Genomic DNA, 16,392 nt, shown 5'->3' on the forward strand with positions numbered 1-16,392 from the left:
TTTATTATGCTTGTAGCACACGAAATTCTTTAAATTTTTGTTTTGTTTGAAAGTTAAAAATAAACATAATAAGAATAATTGAAAAATATTAGAGACTGTGTATGTAAAAGCATAAAATAAAAATTCAGAAAAATTCAAAATTGTCAATGAGATATATTGAAACTTTTATTTTTATGTTTTTCTCCATCTACATGTATTTTAACACAAGCGAAACAGAAGGCAAGTTTTGACAGATTTCATTGTTGAGACACAAGCTACCAACCTACTCACTAAAAATGGGGCAATTAAAAGTAAAAAGACAAAGCAAAAATTAAAAGAAATGCTTTTTTTGCACTACTAAACAATTATTTAAGTTTTGTCGAATCCTTATCGTGGAAGCAAGAAGGACTACAGTGGGAAATAGGAAATGTTCAAAAAAATATTTTTAGATTAGTAATTATATGTTTTCTTTCAAAACTCTGCGCGGAGTTGCAAGAAAATGCTCCAGAGCTGTAAGGAGAGGAATCTGCACTCCAAAGTGCTCTCGATCGAACGGCCCATGCTGGGATGTGACCAGCGGTGGCCACCGAGACCTCTTGATGCCTTGCGTGTCTGGATTTGTGTTTCTGCGGGAAAATCAAAGCCACGGTCGGGCGCGCGGCAGGTTCTGCTTCACACCCACGGTGTCCATCCTTCGTAGTGCTGGCACAGGTTGTCCAGACTGGTCGACTCGCTGATGATCAGCTCCACCTGCTCTTGCACAGACATGGCTTTGCCTGGATCGAGATCTCTGCCTTCTAGCTTGGCCTTCACTCTCCGCAGTACACCCATGGCAAATGCATTCCTCTCTTGGGGAACTGAAATAAAAGTTAAATAGATGAAAAAAATTTTGCTATGCAAATCTCGCTCACTTTTCTGCTTTTCAGTTCCTGGGATTGTTTCTTGATTTGCAATACTATCCTGGCGCACAAATGAGTGTCTTATGTGCTCTTCAGATTGGCTCAAAGCTGGTATGTCCATTAGTCCGTTGTAAACATCGTCTGAAAGAAGACAAATTTTTTAAATTGAAATTTAAAAAATAATCTAGGATGTACCAATCATTTTCTCCAGTGCACTGAGTTGATGTAGAAGAGCTTTTCCTTGGTTGGGGTCAAGTTCGTCCAGGGCCAAGCACTGGACAACAGCAGAAAACTCCTCCGAAAAATTTTTGTATTGACCCACGTACTTGCCAAGCGTCTCTCGTCCTTCCCCAGGCTAAATTTACGATAGTTAATAATTAAGCCAACTGTAATAAAATAAAAATACCTTAGCCAATGTCCTCAGCAATGGTCTCACGCTGCTCATGAGGCTGTGGTGGTTTGTCAGCACCGACCTGAGCTCGGCAGTGGTGCTCTTAATTTCAGCAAAGGCTGCGCTTTGCTTGGTCTTCTCAGACATCAACTGGGTAGTGCTGTTAATTATCTGGTTTGAAACTTGCTTCTCAGCACTCTGAAGCCACGCTGTATCCACAGATTGATTGGGAACCAGTAACTTGGCTAGATTTTTTTCCACGGACGTCAATGAGTACGGACCGGCTGCTTCGACAACAACAAGGTTTTGCTCGCACTTGCCGAGAAGTTGCAGCAAACTGGTGTTGACAGCCAGAGCCTCTTGAGTGTTGTTTCTCAGGCTTTCCAGGTGCAGAATTCCAGAGCAGGCAGTCACAATTTTGGAGGACAACACTTGCAGCCCAAGCAATTTCTCCGTCCTTCCAGAGCTCGAATTTTTAAAAGCGGCCAAAACCTGATATAATACGAATCGGTTGAAAAATTGAATTTTCAAATTATAGTTTTGAAATTTACCTCAGCCAAAGTTGGGTTAGCGCCAGCAGCCCATTTCAACCTTTGAACAATGTTTTCAACAAGAGATTTGTGCTGCTCAGCTACCTCGATCAGACCTGGTTGGAGTGCGATGATGTTCCGCAATGTTTTATTCAAATTTGCCACAAACACAGGTCGACCTGAAAGTTCATATAAAAAAAAAAATAATATTATTTAAAAAAAGAACACAATTCATTACCAGTCTGTGGGAAGTCATTAATCCAAGCATGCACCGTCATCTTCAGTTGCAACTGCTGATAGTAGGCCTGAGCAGCGTTCAGTTCTTTTTTGACCAGAGCAAAAGACTCTTTGTTTCGCCAGCCCAACTCCATTTCTCCTAGCAGGGTCAACGGCCGCTGACTCTCGATGGTTGCCAACGACGCAAAGATGTCTTCGAGACTGACCCTGCTTTCCGCTCCAACCTCTTTCTGTTCAACCATCTCTGTCAGGTTCACACCAAGTATTTCTTCCACAGCGGTGCACACAAGCACAATTACGGCTTCAGGCTGAAGACCTATCAGTTGCAGGCGAATGAAATCGGCGCAGTAACGCTTGACAGGCTGAATGAGGTTTTCATCACTGATCAGGTTGGAAACAGCAATTTCTTGAAGTCCATGGAAGGCGTGAGCAGATTGCTGCGCCAAGGAAAAGACGTCAAACATCACTTGCAGCATCTTTACCAGGAACATGTCCTCAACGAGGCTCAGGGAAAACTCTCTTCTCACTGTCCACTGTGTAGAAAAATGACAAAATTGTTATGATGCACACACAAAAAAAAAAAAATAATTTCTTACACTCAGGCCTCTTGCTTTGTTCAGTTGATCGAAGCTCAGCCATGATTGTGGAACATTGACAATCCGCAAAGCAGCCATAAGCTTTCTGGCATCTTTCTGAAGACGTTCAAAAAGTCCGCTGAAGCCCATAAGCAGTTTTTGTCCTGGGCTCAAATGCTCACTCAGATCTTGATGAATCAAACTGGAAAAGTTGCTTCTCAAAATGGAACAAATCTCTTGAGATTTTGGATGGGGTACCTGAATAAATCATTAGTTTATGATAATATTACTTTAAAGAGGTTAAACATACAGGTAGTTCCAAAGCTAGATATTTCAAGTTGACCTCCAGCTCTTTGGCAATGTCAGTTAATGGACGCCCGGCAGATGCAATCAAATCTCTCAGCCCAACAACAGCAGCAATGACCGACGGTTCCTCAGTTGTTAACGCACTGACTGTTTCGGGAGCGATAATACTGCTGGTGTTCCAAATCAACTCCTGCCACAAGAAGTCGGTTAATAATTTTATCTAGGTTATAATTTAATTTTCCAATTCACCTCTAAATCTCTATATACAGCATTGCTTGCCACCAGACAAGCAATTGCATTGCCAAGTATGTCAGAATGTGGCTGGATCATGGGCAAAACTTGCGCCAGCTCGACAGATAACCCGCTGATTTGAACCATCTTGTCCAAAAACCACTCACCCTCTCTCAGAGTCAAATCGACTAGACTTTCTCCTGTATTTGCAGCAGCAGCTTCAAGCGCCAAGATGCTTGTGTTTAGTGCAGACAATTTCTGTAATAAGATCTTGATTAAAAATATTCAAATATAAGTCTGGTTTTTATTACTTGTGCAACTGCAATTGCGACAGCTTTTCCGTTCTCTTCCGTGAGCTGCAGCAGCTGCTCTTTCATCATCGCCAACTGCAATCTGGGTTCTTCCTCGGACTTTTTGTACAGCTTCTGCAGACGAGCCGCAGCATGTTTGGTGGCAACCTGCAGCTGGGCTTGGTAGTTGACCAAGTACTCCATGGGTGGAAGATTCACTTGCATAGCATGTTTGTTGAGTTGTGACATGGCCACTCGACACCGCTCCGCACTCAAGTTCTGCAGAAGGTCTTCGGCAATTTTGGCATGTAGGCTTGTGTGTTGGCATTGCAGTTGAGCTGGTGACAGCAGAGAAGAAATTATTCCAAATTGCCCCAATAAGTCCAAGCCCCCGCGCAGGGTATTTTGCATTTGCTGCACAATTGTGATGTACTGGCGCTCAACACGTTCACACTGAAAAAGGAAATATCATTTTAAGTGTTTTTCTTTTACAGATATTGAATTAAAAATACACACCTGTTCCAGAATCGATGATTGGCCAGCTGAATTAAGGAATTCGCGTACCAAGTCAAAGAGCTCTTGGCTCTCAATCTGATTGATTGCCTGAAGCTCGTTGGCCCAAAGCCTAACCTCGCCTGTGGTCTTGATGGCAATGACAGCAGACTAGAAATTAATCAATACAATTACAGTGGAATCGATTGAGCCATGGATTTAAATTCAATTTAAAATATTCTGAGAATTTACCTGGATGCGGCTTATATTTGTCTTTGTTTCTTCTAACGTTTTCCTCAGCTGCACCTCAACATTTGCTAAAGCACCCTCCACTCTCATGTAATTAACATTTCGTTCATGCAGTGTAAAGATTGGATGGTTGGGGCCAACTGCAGCAGCTTCTTTCAACACAGACATTTGCTGGTGAGCTTCTTGCACAGCATTCTGTATCTTCTGGACCTCCATGCAAATCAGTATCCACTTGTGCAACTTATCAGACAGGTGTGTTCGTGCCTCCAGCAACTCGACTCTAGATTTGAAAAAAATGATAATAATAATGACAAATTCTGAATGTCTTTTTTTTGCATATTACTTGTTCTTTCCCCATGGAGCTTTAATCTCAGTCGCCCGCACTGACAGCATTCCGAGAGCCGCTTCACGCTCTAGCTCCCGCCTGCTCGGTCTGTGAACCTCCATCTCTGTTCGTTGACTCAAACCGTCAAACACAGCACCTTTGAAATTGAATAAATAATATCTTATGACATTTATTACGTAATTCATCATGCAAAATGTACCTGTATAGCCAGCTTCATTGTCTGGCGTCCAGTCAATCAATGGGTCGTAAACAAAGGCTTCCAGCAGCGTCAAAAGAGTTTCTCTACCATACTTCATGGTACGCAAAACATGTTCACAACTCAAGCGGAAAATTCCCTAAAAAATCATATATTTTAAAGTCTTGTTTAATAAGTTTACAATTTTAATGAACCTCTACGCCCGTTACTCCAAGAGCCGTTTGAAGATTTGGTGTCAGCCTGAATGGAACTTTTTCAGGTACACGCAGCGTTTGTCCCTTTTCAAAGCATACATTGTAGTCGATATGGACGATCTGAAAATAAGAAAGGATTAAATAATGGTGGGGTGAAAAAAAATTAGTACCTCTCCAGTGGTCAAGTTGACGAGTAAATTGTCCAAATGCCTGTCTCCCAAGCCAATGATGTAGCCAATGACTGACATTACAGCCACAGATCTGGCATAAGTCTTGGTGACCGTCCACCAGTTGCCCGAATCTGTGCTTGTACACCAAAGCTCCTTTGCCAAGAGGTCGTTGGCAGTTTCGTTCATGAGAGCAACGAGAACCTGCCTCAGCATTGCATGAGGCCACTCCTTCCTGTTCTCAATCGGGATATTCTGCTCAGCCAACAAAGGAGAAAGTTTGCTGTAGAAAAGCTCTGAAGGTCGAGGCACAACGGGAGCCGAGGAGGAAATTTGCTGTTGTCGAAGTTGCTTTGCTGCCGCTTCTCGCATCTGCCAACGTTTGTAGAGGCTGAAGATAGGCTGGACGCCGTCCACCCAGCTAATAAGTCCACTGCGATTTCCAAGAGGGACAACAGAATAGAAGCAGGCGTGGTAATTAGGGCCCGTCTTGGACTGCAGCATTGTGTTGGTAATGCTCAAAAATTGCATGATTCGCTCGTCTAGATGCAAGTCTTCAAGACCTGGAAAGATAAATCAATTTTATTTTTTTGGAACTGAAAAATATTAAAATATATATCTGTATTCAATCCTTTGAAACCTACCTTTGAATAAGTAAACATAGTACTTTCCGTCGGAACCCTGCATGGCAAGTTTTTTGGGTCTTGTTTTTGTTGGCAGGATGGACACTGAGTTTTCAATTCCAGCAATGGTCACCATAGGCTGACTTAGTCCTGGCATTGTGATTGCAGAGTCTTTCAAACTCGCAAGTTGAGGGCTGATCTCACTCAGTTTGAGATTCTGGTAAGCCTTTTTCTGCGACTGCCTCAACAGCTCGGCGTGCAAAGCCTTGAACTGCTGCCAGCACTGCTCTGGTTTCAACTCTTCCGTTAACGATGGATTCTTCAGTTCTTCAAGAGCCTTAGAAATGTTTTCTTTGTGAAGGGTCTGGAATGTCTTCTCGTGAGGAGTCTCTGCCGGCAATGAAGTCAACTTTGCCAGCTGCTCAAGGACGATTATCACCGGCTTCATAACTATGTTGTATTTCTCTCTCATGAGTCGGACTTTTGTAGCTTCGTCCAAGCTTGAATTCTCCTCCAGCTTTTTCTGTTCAGTTTCCAATTGGTACAATCTTCGTGTTACATCCTGCTGGTGCTGACTGAGGCACCCCAACCACAACTCATCCCACAAAACAGTGATGCGGCGCAGTTCCGACACAAGCAGCCGCACTTGGTTGATGCTTGCAGGTGCCTGCTGGCTCAGTGTGTCAACCATAGCCAAAAAGCAGCTTCTGAGAACTGAATTTTGGCATTCATCTTCAGGCTCCTCATCCTCTTCTTCGTCATCTTCTATGTCGTCCTCCTCGTCTTGAACAAATGACTCCATCAAGTTGTCATTTTTCTGGGGCCCTAAAAACGCATATTGAATCAGAGTTGATATAAAATTATGATAAAGAGAAATCACTAACCTTTACTTGCTGTGCTACAGCCAACTACAGCTGGGAAAAGAATTAAGTGAGGAGCGTCTGAAGCAAGCCGGCACAACAACTCTGAAAGTCGTCTTCTAACAAAGGGCTCTGGATGATTCAGTCTGGAGAACAGCTGAGGAATGATTCCCTTCCATGGAGCGGTTGGTGTGCTTGCCAGTCCTTTCTCCAGTACTTCTTGGAATGACGTTGCATGTTTTACGATCAGTCTCAAGAGTCGCAGAGTAGCTGTCAATGCTGCCTCCGCAAGTTCTTTGTCATCAAGCGAATATAGTTGCAAGAAATTGAAATACGCAGTCACTGCCGACTGGTAAAATAGGTGACTCTTTGAACTCTGGCTCCAGAATGAGACAATTTGAGAAACTTTTTTGTCAACCTGCAAGTATATCAAATTTTAGATCTGCGACGTCAAAATAAAATTTTTATACCTCTTCTACTGATGATAGCATGCTTTTCAGAATATCTCCAAGTTGATTGTCGTCTAATTCTGTCTTTCTTCTTTCGTGTAGAATGGTCATGATGGACGAAACTAAAAACTCATTGCTCTCCACCTCCAAAATTGACGCAAGTTTCTGACGATCTGCCTCTGAAGGCATGGCAAGGACAGAACCGTCCTCTTCCCAGTCTGATGCCTTCCGTCCTTGCCGATAACTCCAAGCAGCAAATTGGCACCAGGCCTTAGCATTTGTTGGGCAAGTCTCAAGGGCAATTTGGTACAGTTGTCGCGAAAATGAATCTCCAATAGCATCTACGTATGCACACTAAAGTTAAATTGATTCAAAAATTAATATCTGTAATATAAATACCTGAAACTTTGATTCCCAGAGCAATCATGCAGACAGATCGTTTATCAGCCCACTGAAGCAAGTACATGAGCGAGTTCAGGTTTTGAACATTGTGTTGCTTTTCCGCTGAAGTGAACTTTGCCAATTTCTTAGCAAGTGTCAGTGCGAGCTCCGAGGCGGCGGTTTTATCTTCAATGCTACCGTCTGAGACTGCAATTTGAGCAAACTCAAGAGTGCTCTTAGACAGGATTTCAATTGCCTCTGTTCTTTTGTTGATGCTATAAATTTAAATTTAAAATTGTAACAAACTGAATGTTTTTGATGCTGGAAATATATACCAATAAAACAGTTTGGCAGTTTCTTTTTCAGCAGCAAAGTCAACTCCAAAATCAGGCTCCAGCGTTTCAAAGCTTGCGACATCACTTCCTTTTTTGGTGCACCAGTAATCTGTTAGCAAGATTTTGGCCCTGTTGTAATTGCCTGATTTTCTAGCCAAACGACTAGCAGTCAGATATGTTCTAAAATGAATAAGGTTTCATAAAATATGATTACAAAGAATACAAAATAAATCCTACAAGGACATATCATCGTCTTGACGAATTGCTTGGAAAAGTTTATTCCAATAAAGCACTTTTCTTAGCACTTGCGAACTCATATTCTCCAAATCCTACAAAATTTTTATTAGAAAGAATTAATTTATAATTTATAATAATTTTTTACCAGAAGGAATGGATTGTAAAATTGTGAGGCTGGGTCTTTCATGTAACTGGACAAAGCTTGGCCTACTTGCTGTAGAATCAGGACGTCTTGGCAAATATGATCAGAATTTTGCCTTAAACTTTCTTCAAGCAAACTCTGCAGAGCTTTGTTGCATTGGTTTGCCAAGGAAATCATTTGACTATTTAAATAACTTATTCATTACAAATATTTTGATCCTTAATATTTACTACCTGGACTTTTTGGTAGGTGACTCTTTCAGTTCTAAGGACAATGTTGTAAATTCCTCTAATATTTGAGCTAGTACTTTGTTTGGTTTGCGCAAGTCAAAATCAATTTTTTCAGCTCGCTCGTATTTTAGTTGCTCAAAGTTGCTCAGTCTTTTCACCGTCTCAAGGGTCATTGAACTGGAAATCTGAAGCACAACATTCTTAGAGGTTCAAAAGTGAATTAAGATTAGGATAACTAGTATACCAGGGTATCGTAGCGTCCACAATATTTGCCTAGCTCCTCTTTCACTAATTCCAGCTGACTCCAATTAGATTCACTAAATAGGCACTCGCACAATTGATCTGCGTTGATGGCATGGTGGTGCGGAGGTACATTTTCTTGCAACGCATCTTTTTTAGAGTACTCTTGGATTGCATCCTCAAATCTAGGGCATTTCCATTTTTTTTTCAACATATAACATTTTCGACAGTTCTTACCTTTCAGCTGCTTGCAACGTTGCTGCTTTGATCCACGGGAATCTAAGCCTTGTCTTATCACTGCACCATCTGTGCAGGCCTTGAAGTGCCTCTGGCTCTTTGAGTTGCAGCAAAGAGTTTGTCAGCAAGATTGTTGCCTTTTCAACCTCTACCTGCTGCAAAACCAATTTTTAAAATAATTTGTCAAGATTGCAAATATAAAGCAGACTTACAGATATTTGCTGTTGAGAGGTTAGATCACTCAGCAATACAAGCCCTTGTCTGACGGCTACGTGGGGCATGCCGGAATGGATTGCAACCATGACTGTTGCCCAGCGAATGCGAGTAATCCACTCTGCACAGACTGATCTGTTGGTGTAAAAGAAGAGTCGAACAGGCTAAAATGTGAATAATTTAGCATCCAACATATAAGAAATATCTAAATATTATACTTTTGGTGCAATGGGCATGGCGACTGAACACCCATGTGATGCATTGTAAATCGACTTCTCGAGCTGCTCTAGGAAATCCAGCAACAGCCTCGCCTGGGTCATATCATGAATTGTGGTTTTTGATTGAAAATTTTCAGTAGTTTTGTCACAGTCAAATTCTCTTGCCAAGCCTTTGATGGCATCTGAAAAAAAAAGACATTCATCTCAATTATATGAAGTAATGAAAGGAAGTGAACAAATTTACTCTCAATTGCTGAAAAGGTGTCTTGTGGCTTTCCTAGTGGAGTCCGCAACTTTGAATTGACAGTGAATTGAGCTGCTTGCCATGTTGCCCATTTCCAAAGAGCTTTGATGGAATGACTGCATGCGATTCGCACCTTTTCTATTTCTTCATTTGTGTTGTTCGGTGATGAGATCAAGCTCAAGTTTAAAGTGTCGACTAGCCACTGATTGCTGATGAAAATTGTGTTAGTTGAAAGTTGCATGAGTTAAAATTGACCGTTTCGTACTTATGCACAGATCCTTGGAGTAAGTAAGACATGAGATTGGAAAACTGGAAACTGTTCAACTCTCCAATGTTTATACGGCTGTGGTGTATCCTGGATACTCTGTCCACTAGAGTTGAGCCGTATTGCTGCATAAAGTGAGAATAAAATGAGCGAGGTTAGTGAAATATAAACTCTTTTTATCATACCTTTGTTCCAGATTTTAAACTTTTATCTAATTTCTCAATTTCCTTCAGAGAGCACGTCCACGGACAAAGAAGAAAAACCTCGTGATAACAAGCTTTCACCAGAGGATCAACAGAATTCATGTGAAGAATGCAAAGCTTGACAATGCTTATGAGTACGTTATCCTGAACAAAAATAAATTTTAACAAGCAGTTGTTTTTGAAAAAAAGTCAATGGCAAACCAGAGGTCCAGTGAGAGGGTGTATTTCCAGGAGTTTGTTTAAACATCCTGCCACTGCAACAGCAATTTCCGTCTGCACAGTAGCACCAGCAGCAATGATCACTCTGAGCAGGTCCACAAATTCATGTGCGGTCAGCAACTTCTCAATACAAGATTTGGCTTGCAAGATCAGCTCTCTACTCCAATGCAGACACAAAAGCATCACCTCTTGGCAAACTGTGTTTTCCTATACAAAAAATATAAAATGTGAACTAAATGTTTAAAAATTTTTTCTTTTTAATACCTCTGATAAAGTTTCAGTCAAAATCTTCAATACAAGGGTGAAGTATCCCGTGGATGGACTAGAACTATCCTGAGCAAAGTGCTGGGAACCAGATTTGACCAAAATAGAACTGGACATGAAGTTGCTGTACCTGTGAAAAAATTACTAGCATAAAAGGGGCAAGGCTTTTTTCACAAATACTTTGTGCAGTGGCAGTTCATAATGGTAAGTAGAGTAAACTGAATGGCTGGAGAGACGGTGTTCAGCATTTTGTAGTGTGGAACCAGGTGCTCCGACAAGAGTTCCATAATAGTGGGCTTCAAGGCCCACATGCCAATGATGGAACTTTCCCTCGCTATGTCGATCAACGAGTTTAGCAGGAAAAGTACCACAATTTCAGCTTCCTCTCGAGTGTAATCTTTGAAACCGTTTGATACATTGCCGAGAACAAAAGGCTCCACCTCTGGTACCAGCACCTTGTAAGCCTTTTCTAGATCTTGCAACACCAGGCTAAATTTTTATTTGTTAGTTGCAATGCAGCAAACAAAAGCAATGGCTTACCTATACGTCTCTTGCAGAAGGGGAATGTTTTTCAAACTCAAAAGACTGTGATAAACTCCAATCAAAGCTGTGGTTTGTTTCTCGCTGCTTTCTCGAAGTTTCAGCAAAGGCGACTGTGGTCCAATAAGCTCACCTATGAGCTCAATTGGCAAATATACTCTGCACTCTCTAACAGCCTAAAATTAATGTAATTTTAAAAATACACCGGAAATATTTGAAAAATTAAATTAACCTTTGAAACAGTTTCACAGAATGAAATCATGGTTGAGGTGGCAAAAGTCTGGATATTTTCTAACTGCTTTTTGATGTATGAATGCAAACCTGTATTCCAACCAAGACCTCCAATCAAGTCGAGCAAAATCAGAACAGTTTCGTTTGCTAATAAAATTATCGGCTTTGAAAATCAGCATTATTCTTCAGATATCGAATCTTTACCAGCCAAAATTACAGATTCTTGCATTGCAGAGTGAGCAGTTGAACAAAGAACAGTTTCGATGACTCTCTTCATGCCATCGCTCCAAAAAGCTGGTGTTATCACTGAACCTTCCTTAGGTTTTGCTTCCTGTCCTAGACACTGAACAACCGTGTTGTAAACCCTGAAAATTTGAGCGTGGAACACATTCTTAAAAATCAAATTCTTTATACTGGATGGTGAGTTTTATTCGCTGGACAAAATCCTCTGGCGTGTTTTCTGGGTCCGAATGGCCCTCGACAGTGAGCATGAGATCCTAAAGAATAACTTTTAGATTATTATTATCCTAAATTTTGGAGCATCACTTCTCTGTAAGCCTCCATATCTTCTAAAAACTGGCTTAGGAGGTTGAGTGTGAATGGAATTTCAAGTATCCAGTACTGATTCAATTCTTTCAGACCATATGAAGCAATTTTTATGACGGCATCTGGCTGCGAGATGTCAATGTGCCATCCTATCAGAATGTCAACTATGTCCTGAAATCAAAAGTTCAAGATGAGCCAACGTCAAAACATGTTGATCTTACAGGGAAGAACTTGATGATCGCTTTGGAGTAAGTTTTGTCTACGAGAAGGATGGTTTCTAGAATCGCCCACATTATATCGGAATTTTCTGTGCACTCCAGATTTTCATGAAGCTGAGTAAGCAGAATCTGAAATAAACAAACCAAAGTAAGCATAAAAAAACTACCTATATATTAAAATTTGGATTGAACTTTTCCACAATTTTACCAGTAAAGTTATCTCAAAATATTCCCAATCCTAAAATTTTGAGTTTTAAAATTAAGTAACAAATCAAAGTTGTTTCCATACCTCAGTCAAATCATTCAGTTTTGGGTGGTCTTTCTCCAACTTCAGCATCTGTCAAAATAAAATATTATGCCTGAATTCATCATTTGATAAAAGAATATTACATGCTGCAAAGCTTCAATGAGGAGGAGTCTGACGTCGTCCCTTTTTTCTCTTTGGAAAGTTGTAAAAATCCAATCGAAGAACCTATAAAAATTAAAATTGTTAATGCATGTTTTGATACAAATAAGCCTTTTATAAGTATATTACCTCTTTGCGTCTCCATCTAGGGCATAGCCAGCAACTCCAAGACACCGAGCACCTTCCGACCTGGCATCACTGCTTGGCCCATTTTGCAGAATGTCCAGCAACGACTCGGTGATGGTTTCGAGGGCTCTGCGGATGTATCGGTTATTGTCGGGAGACGTCAGGGACTCCTTTAAGGTGGCGGTGATGGAAAAGAACACTTCCATGTTGTTTTCGTGGTGCATTCGTCGCAAGAGGGTTGAAATCCTGCAATCCTCAGGCAAGAGAGATGTCAAGATTCCCTCTAAAATATAAATGATCAAAAAATTAATGACCAGGAAGTCCAGGGTTAAAAATTTCTTCAAAAAGACCTTTTGTCCTGTGGCTATCTTTCTTGTTGCTTTTGGATGATGATTCCCCTTTGAAGATTTTACGAGAGCCACCAGTGCTACGTTTCTCGCTGGATTTCGATTTCCAGCCACTCTCTCGCCTCTGGTGACCCGACCGCTGACCTTTGGTGCTCTCCTCCGAACTGTTGTGAATGACCATTGTCGGAATCTCCAGCACCCCCTTGACAGGCCTACTAATTGGAGCATCTGGCTCGTCTGCGTCCATTTCTATAGAGTCTGTCAACGAAATATAATGTACTAGAATTTTGAGTGATTATTTTGAGAATTTGTGGATAAAAATCAAACAAAAAAAATATTAGAGATTCCAGTGACGCATTTGACTCTAGAATTTTAAGCTTGGCATGAAAATATGAAAATCGAGAATTTTCAATAGAACAGTACATTTACATTTAAATTCAAGGGTTTTGTTTTTATAAGATAAATAAAAATGAAATAATTCAAAAATAAATTTTGCAATTCCGGTTTATGTAGTACCGGTCAAAACAATGCACTTTGTTTTGCGCACGTTTACCTCTCTAAGGGTCGCTGAATTTCATGCTATAGCATCATCGATAAAGCAAAATCTTGAGTGACCGGCGTGTTGGAAAACCATTCCGAATTCTGCGAAATAACGCGTTTATTTGCAGAAAAGTTATTTGCAGTTTTCTCGTGTGAAAACATAAAAACTGCCTGTGTGTTTACCATGTGATGACGGTGGCCGATGATTGGCCCACGCGAAGGGCGCAAAATTTAAATATTCGAGTGATGAGCACGGGGAGTGCTGGGTCTTGAAAAATTCCGTACGAAATTTAGCAATATCTAGTCGTAATGAGCACCTGCCGTCAATTATTCACCTAATCGAAAACGCGTGAGTCGCACTTTTGGCAAAAAATTAGCAAAAAGCGCCCCCCTGCCCTGTGATCACGGGCATCTGTCAAAATTAAACCACCTGCCCGCAATCGTCAGCATGTCTGATATTTCCTTGTTTTTATAGGCGACGAACACGAACACAGTCAACATCAAACCATGAAGAAACTTAAGGCGAGAGAAGTCTGAAAACACCACCCGCATCAACAGAATGAAGGCCCTCCATGCCACCCTGACGAGTTTCGGTGGTGAGAAACGTTTGCTGTCGAATGCAGGTCAAAATCGATCAAGTGCTAATGTAAACCAATGTTTTTGCAGAGATGTGGTACCAAATATTTGTGTGGGCCCTTTTGTCATCTTTTGTTATCCACGTCGCTGCCGCAGCTATTTCCTTTGCCATCCTCAGAAGGCATCGAATCGGAAAGTATGTAAAATCAATTGACGAACAAAAAGTAAAAATTTTTAATAATATGGTTTATTCCTTTTTAAATCAGAATTAAAACAAGAAAAATAAATAGTTAGAGGAGATTTGGAAAGAAAAATATCCAAAATCCTACTTTTTTAAGTAAAATTATTCCACTCTAAAAAAAAGATATCAAATTTATATGTCAAAAAATTAAATAATTGATTTAAATTTCAGATTTTTTCCACTCTTGCTGTTGCTGATGGGCATAGCCACCCCACTGACATCTGGAGCAGTCAACTCTGCTGTCATTGCATTCATCTATGTGGCTGCAAAGTTCACCATGATTGAGTGGCACGCGCTTATGTGGGGAATGGGCCAGACGGCGCTGGCCGCCGGCATCGGTATCACTCGAATCCTGGCCACCCTCTGACTGGACCAAAGGTTGCGCCAGACAATAAGTATATCACCACTAACGCGTTGGGCATGCTCATTTTGTTGGGACAAGACTGTTGTTCACGCCATCATTGCCAAGGCCAATTAATGCTACTATTATAATTCCAAGTCATCAAAAGATTAATGATACACATGACGACGCTGTTTATTTTTCCTATATTTGAATGTGCGTACAAATAACAATTACAAGTAATTAAAGTGAGCGTTAAGTTACAAGTTAATCTAGAATTTTGTTGAGCATGTCCTTCCTTTTGAATTTTTTACAACCGAGAGGAGTGTGACTGAGTAATTTGGTCTTCGCCACCCCTCAGCTGTTCTCTACTTGCCAAGCATCTCATTTCTAGAGCCAGGGCAGCGTTTTTGTCCTCCATGTCATATTCGACTTTGGCCAGTTGCGTTCTGAGAGCCTCATAAGCAGCCCTGATTTAAATTTCGTTAAGTTAAAAATTTGTATTCATTTGTTAGTACTTTGCATGGGCGGTTTTTTGCTGCAGTTTTTGCTGAGATTCGGCCAGCGTGGCACTTTCAACGGCCAGTTCGTCTTGCGGGTCGTCCTGACACCTTTGAGGTCCGGCAGGTCGAGCCGTTCTACCTTCGTGTCTCGTTTCGCAGAGAGCCCTCGGCAGGTCCAGGGATTGATCGGCCAGTTCTAGCTGCTTGATTTCCTGATTGACTTTCTCCATTTCTTCCAAAATCTGTGAATTTTATTCTTTAATTTCGATTTCGATTTTTCCAAAACTAAATTTTACAATATCCCGCTGCCTTTTAAGTCTGTCGATTGAAATTTTTTGCTCGTGGATGCGTCCTCGAAAGCAGGTGCACGTCTCGTCCTGTTGAGCCCAATTTTCATTCCTCGCTTCTTCCACCGCCCGCAAGATTTTCTCTCGCAATGTCCTCGACTGAGTACACTCCTTTTTCTGCCATTCAACCAGATCGTAGCAGTGATTCAACCAACTGTCTGGCACGGAGCTCCTAATTAAATATTTTAATTATTCTTATTTCATTTAATTGTGTACTTTCGTCGCCCACTTTGGAGGCACCCTTTGAGGTTCAGGTCTCAGAGCTAGGCCAGGAGAATCGATACTCAGGCTAAGCATGCTGACGTCCACGTCCAGGGCTGCTGTCTGCTCAGAAATGTTAAACTGGAGAGCGTCGATTAGGTCACTAATCTGCCCAATCATGTCCCAAGCCTCGGCGTTCAAGTTGGACAATTTCGATTTATGCAACTCAAAAACTCGCAATTCCTAATTATTTTTTTTATTATATTTACTTGAATTTACTTATAATTATTAACCTCTTTTAGTTGAGAAGTGACAGGGTCCATTGTCAGCTCAGTTGGGTGTCTTTGGTCTCTCAGGTAGAGACACTGAGCAACCACATCCAAAGGTGGCAAGAGAGCCTCATTCACGTACGTCTCGAGATACTTTTTCACTTCGGCCAGGGCTAGCTTTTCGTTTTTAGCAGCCGCGTGAGAATTTTGCAAATTTTTCTGCCATTCTTGCACCAATGAAATTCTGCGTGTAATTTTACTTTGATTTCCTTGATTATTGAAAATTTCAACACAATTGCCTCTCTGATAAAAGGTGCTCGCTGTTGTGGCGGTCCCACTTGCTCTGTATCCTCGCGGCCGACCTCAAAAGGGCGCCGTCCTCGCGCTCCAAAAGCGAAACGTTCATCAATTTGTCGGTGTGCGCTATGGTGTGCTCATTTCTGCTTTTCCACTCGCCCAGGGTCACCCTTTGCCCACCTTTTTCTGTCTTGTACAGAGACATTTTTACCTCAAAATTTA

At 41.2% G+C, this 16,392-nt stretch overlaps 3 protein-coding genes across 4 annotated transcripts; 1 reads left to right on the top strand and 2 right to left on the bottom strand.

The window, feature by feature from the left end:
• Positions 1–133: 133 nt before the first annotated feature.
• LOC132193591 (serine/threonine-protein kinase SMG1) lies at positions 134–13,592 on the bottom strand. 2 transcript variants are annotated; one of them, XM_059614352.1, is made up of 46 exons: positions 13,410–13,592; positions 12,860–13,114; positions 12,513–12,792; positions 12,368–12,449; positions 12,267–12,314; positions 12,186–12,215; positions 11,981–12,106; positions 11,760–11,930; positions 11,628–11,710; positions 11,418–11,578; positions 11,215–11,360; positions 10,983–11,158; positions 10,623–10,931; positions 10,443–10,572; positions 10,161–10,385; positions 9,942–10,103; positions 9,757–9,881; positions 9,492–9,700; positions 9,248–9,429; positions 9,029–9,193; positions 8,817–8,971; positions 8,584–8,764; positions 8,343–8,524; positions 8,113–8,290; positions 7,968–8,059; positions 7,731–7,910; positions 7,414–7,670; positions 7,036–7,355; positions 6,590–6,983; positions 5,727–6,530; positions 5,086–5,645; positions 4,916–5,035; positions 4,725–4,860; positions 4,523–4,661; positions 4,183–4,459; positions 3,955–4,101; positions 3,460–3,891; positions 3,167–3,406; positions 2,922–3,107; positions 2,633–2,869; positions 2,038–2,569; positions 1,821–1,978; positions 1,285–1,761; positions 1,074–1,233; positions 891–1,019; positions 134–836 (listed from the first exon to the last, which is right to left on the bottom strand). In XM_059614352.1, the coding sequence occupies exons 2-46, from the start codon at positions 13,101–13,103 to the stop codon at positions 652–654; spliced, it is 9,912 nt and encodes a 3,303-aa protein (XP_059470335.1). In that variant the 5' UTR covers positions 13,104–13,114; positions 13,410–13,592; the 3' UTR covers positions 134–651. The 2 variants fall into 2 exon arrangements, with proteins under 2 accessions (XP_059470335.1, XP_059470336.1); XM_059614353.1 differs by lacking the exon at positions 12,186–12,215.
• LOC132193595 (transmembrane protein 170A) lies at positions 13,592–14,824 on the top strand. The gene is made up of 4 exons (XM_059614357.1): positions 13,592–13,745; positions 13,872–13,992; positions 14,063–14,168; positions 14,385–14,824. The coding sequence occupies exons 2-4, from the start codon at positions 13,956–13,958 to the stop codon at positions 14,578–14,580; spliced, it is 339 nt and encodes a 112-aa protein (XP_059470340.1). The 5' UTR covers positions 13,592–13,745; positions 13,872–13,955; the 3' UTR covers positions 14,581–14,824.
• On the bottom strand, positions 14,274–16,375 carry LOC132193670 (tektin-B1-like). The gene is made up of 6 exons (XM_059614491.1): positions 16,351–16,375; positions 15,898–16,235; positions 15,633–15,847; positions 15,353–15,575; positions 15,072–15,298; positions 14,274–15,023 (listed from the first exon to the last, which is right to left on the bottom strand). The coding sequence occupies exons 1-6, from the start codon at positions 16,373–16,375 to the stop codon at positions 14,864–14,866; spliced, it is 1,188 nt and encodes a 395-aa protein (XP_059470474.1). The 3' UTR covers positions 14,274–14,863.
• Between the last annotated feature and the right edge of the window lie 17 nt (positions 16,376–16,392).

Source organism: Neocloeon triangulifer, unplaced genomic scaffold (assembly GCF_031216515.1).
Source record: "Neocloeon triangulifer isolate White Clay Creek 2 clone unplaced genomic scaffold, ASM3121651v1 ptg000004l, whole genome shotgun sequence".
NCBI lineage: Eukaryota > Metazoa > Arthropoda > Insecta > Ephemeroptera > Baetidae > Neocloeon > Neocloeon triangulifer.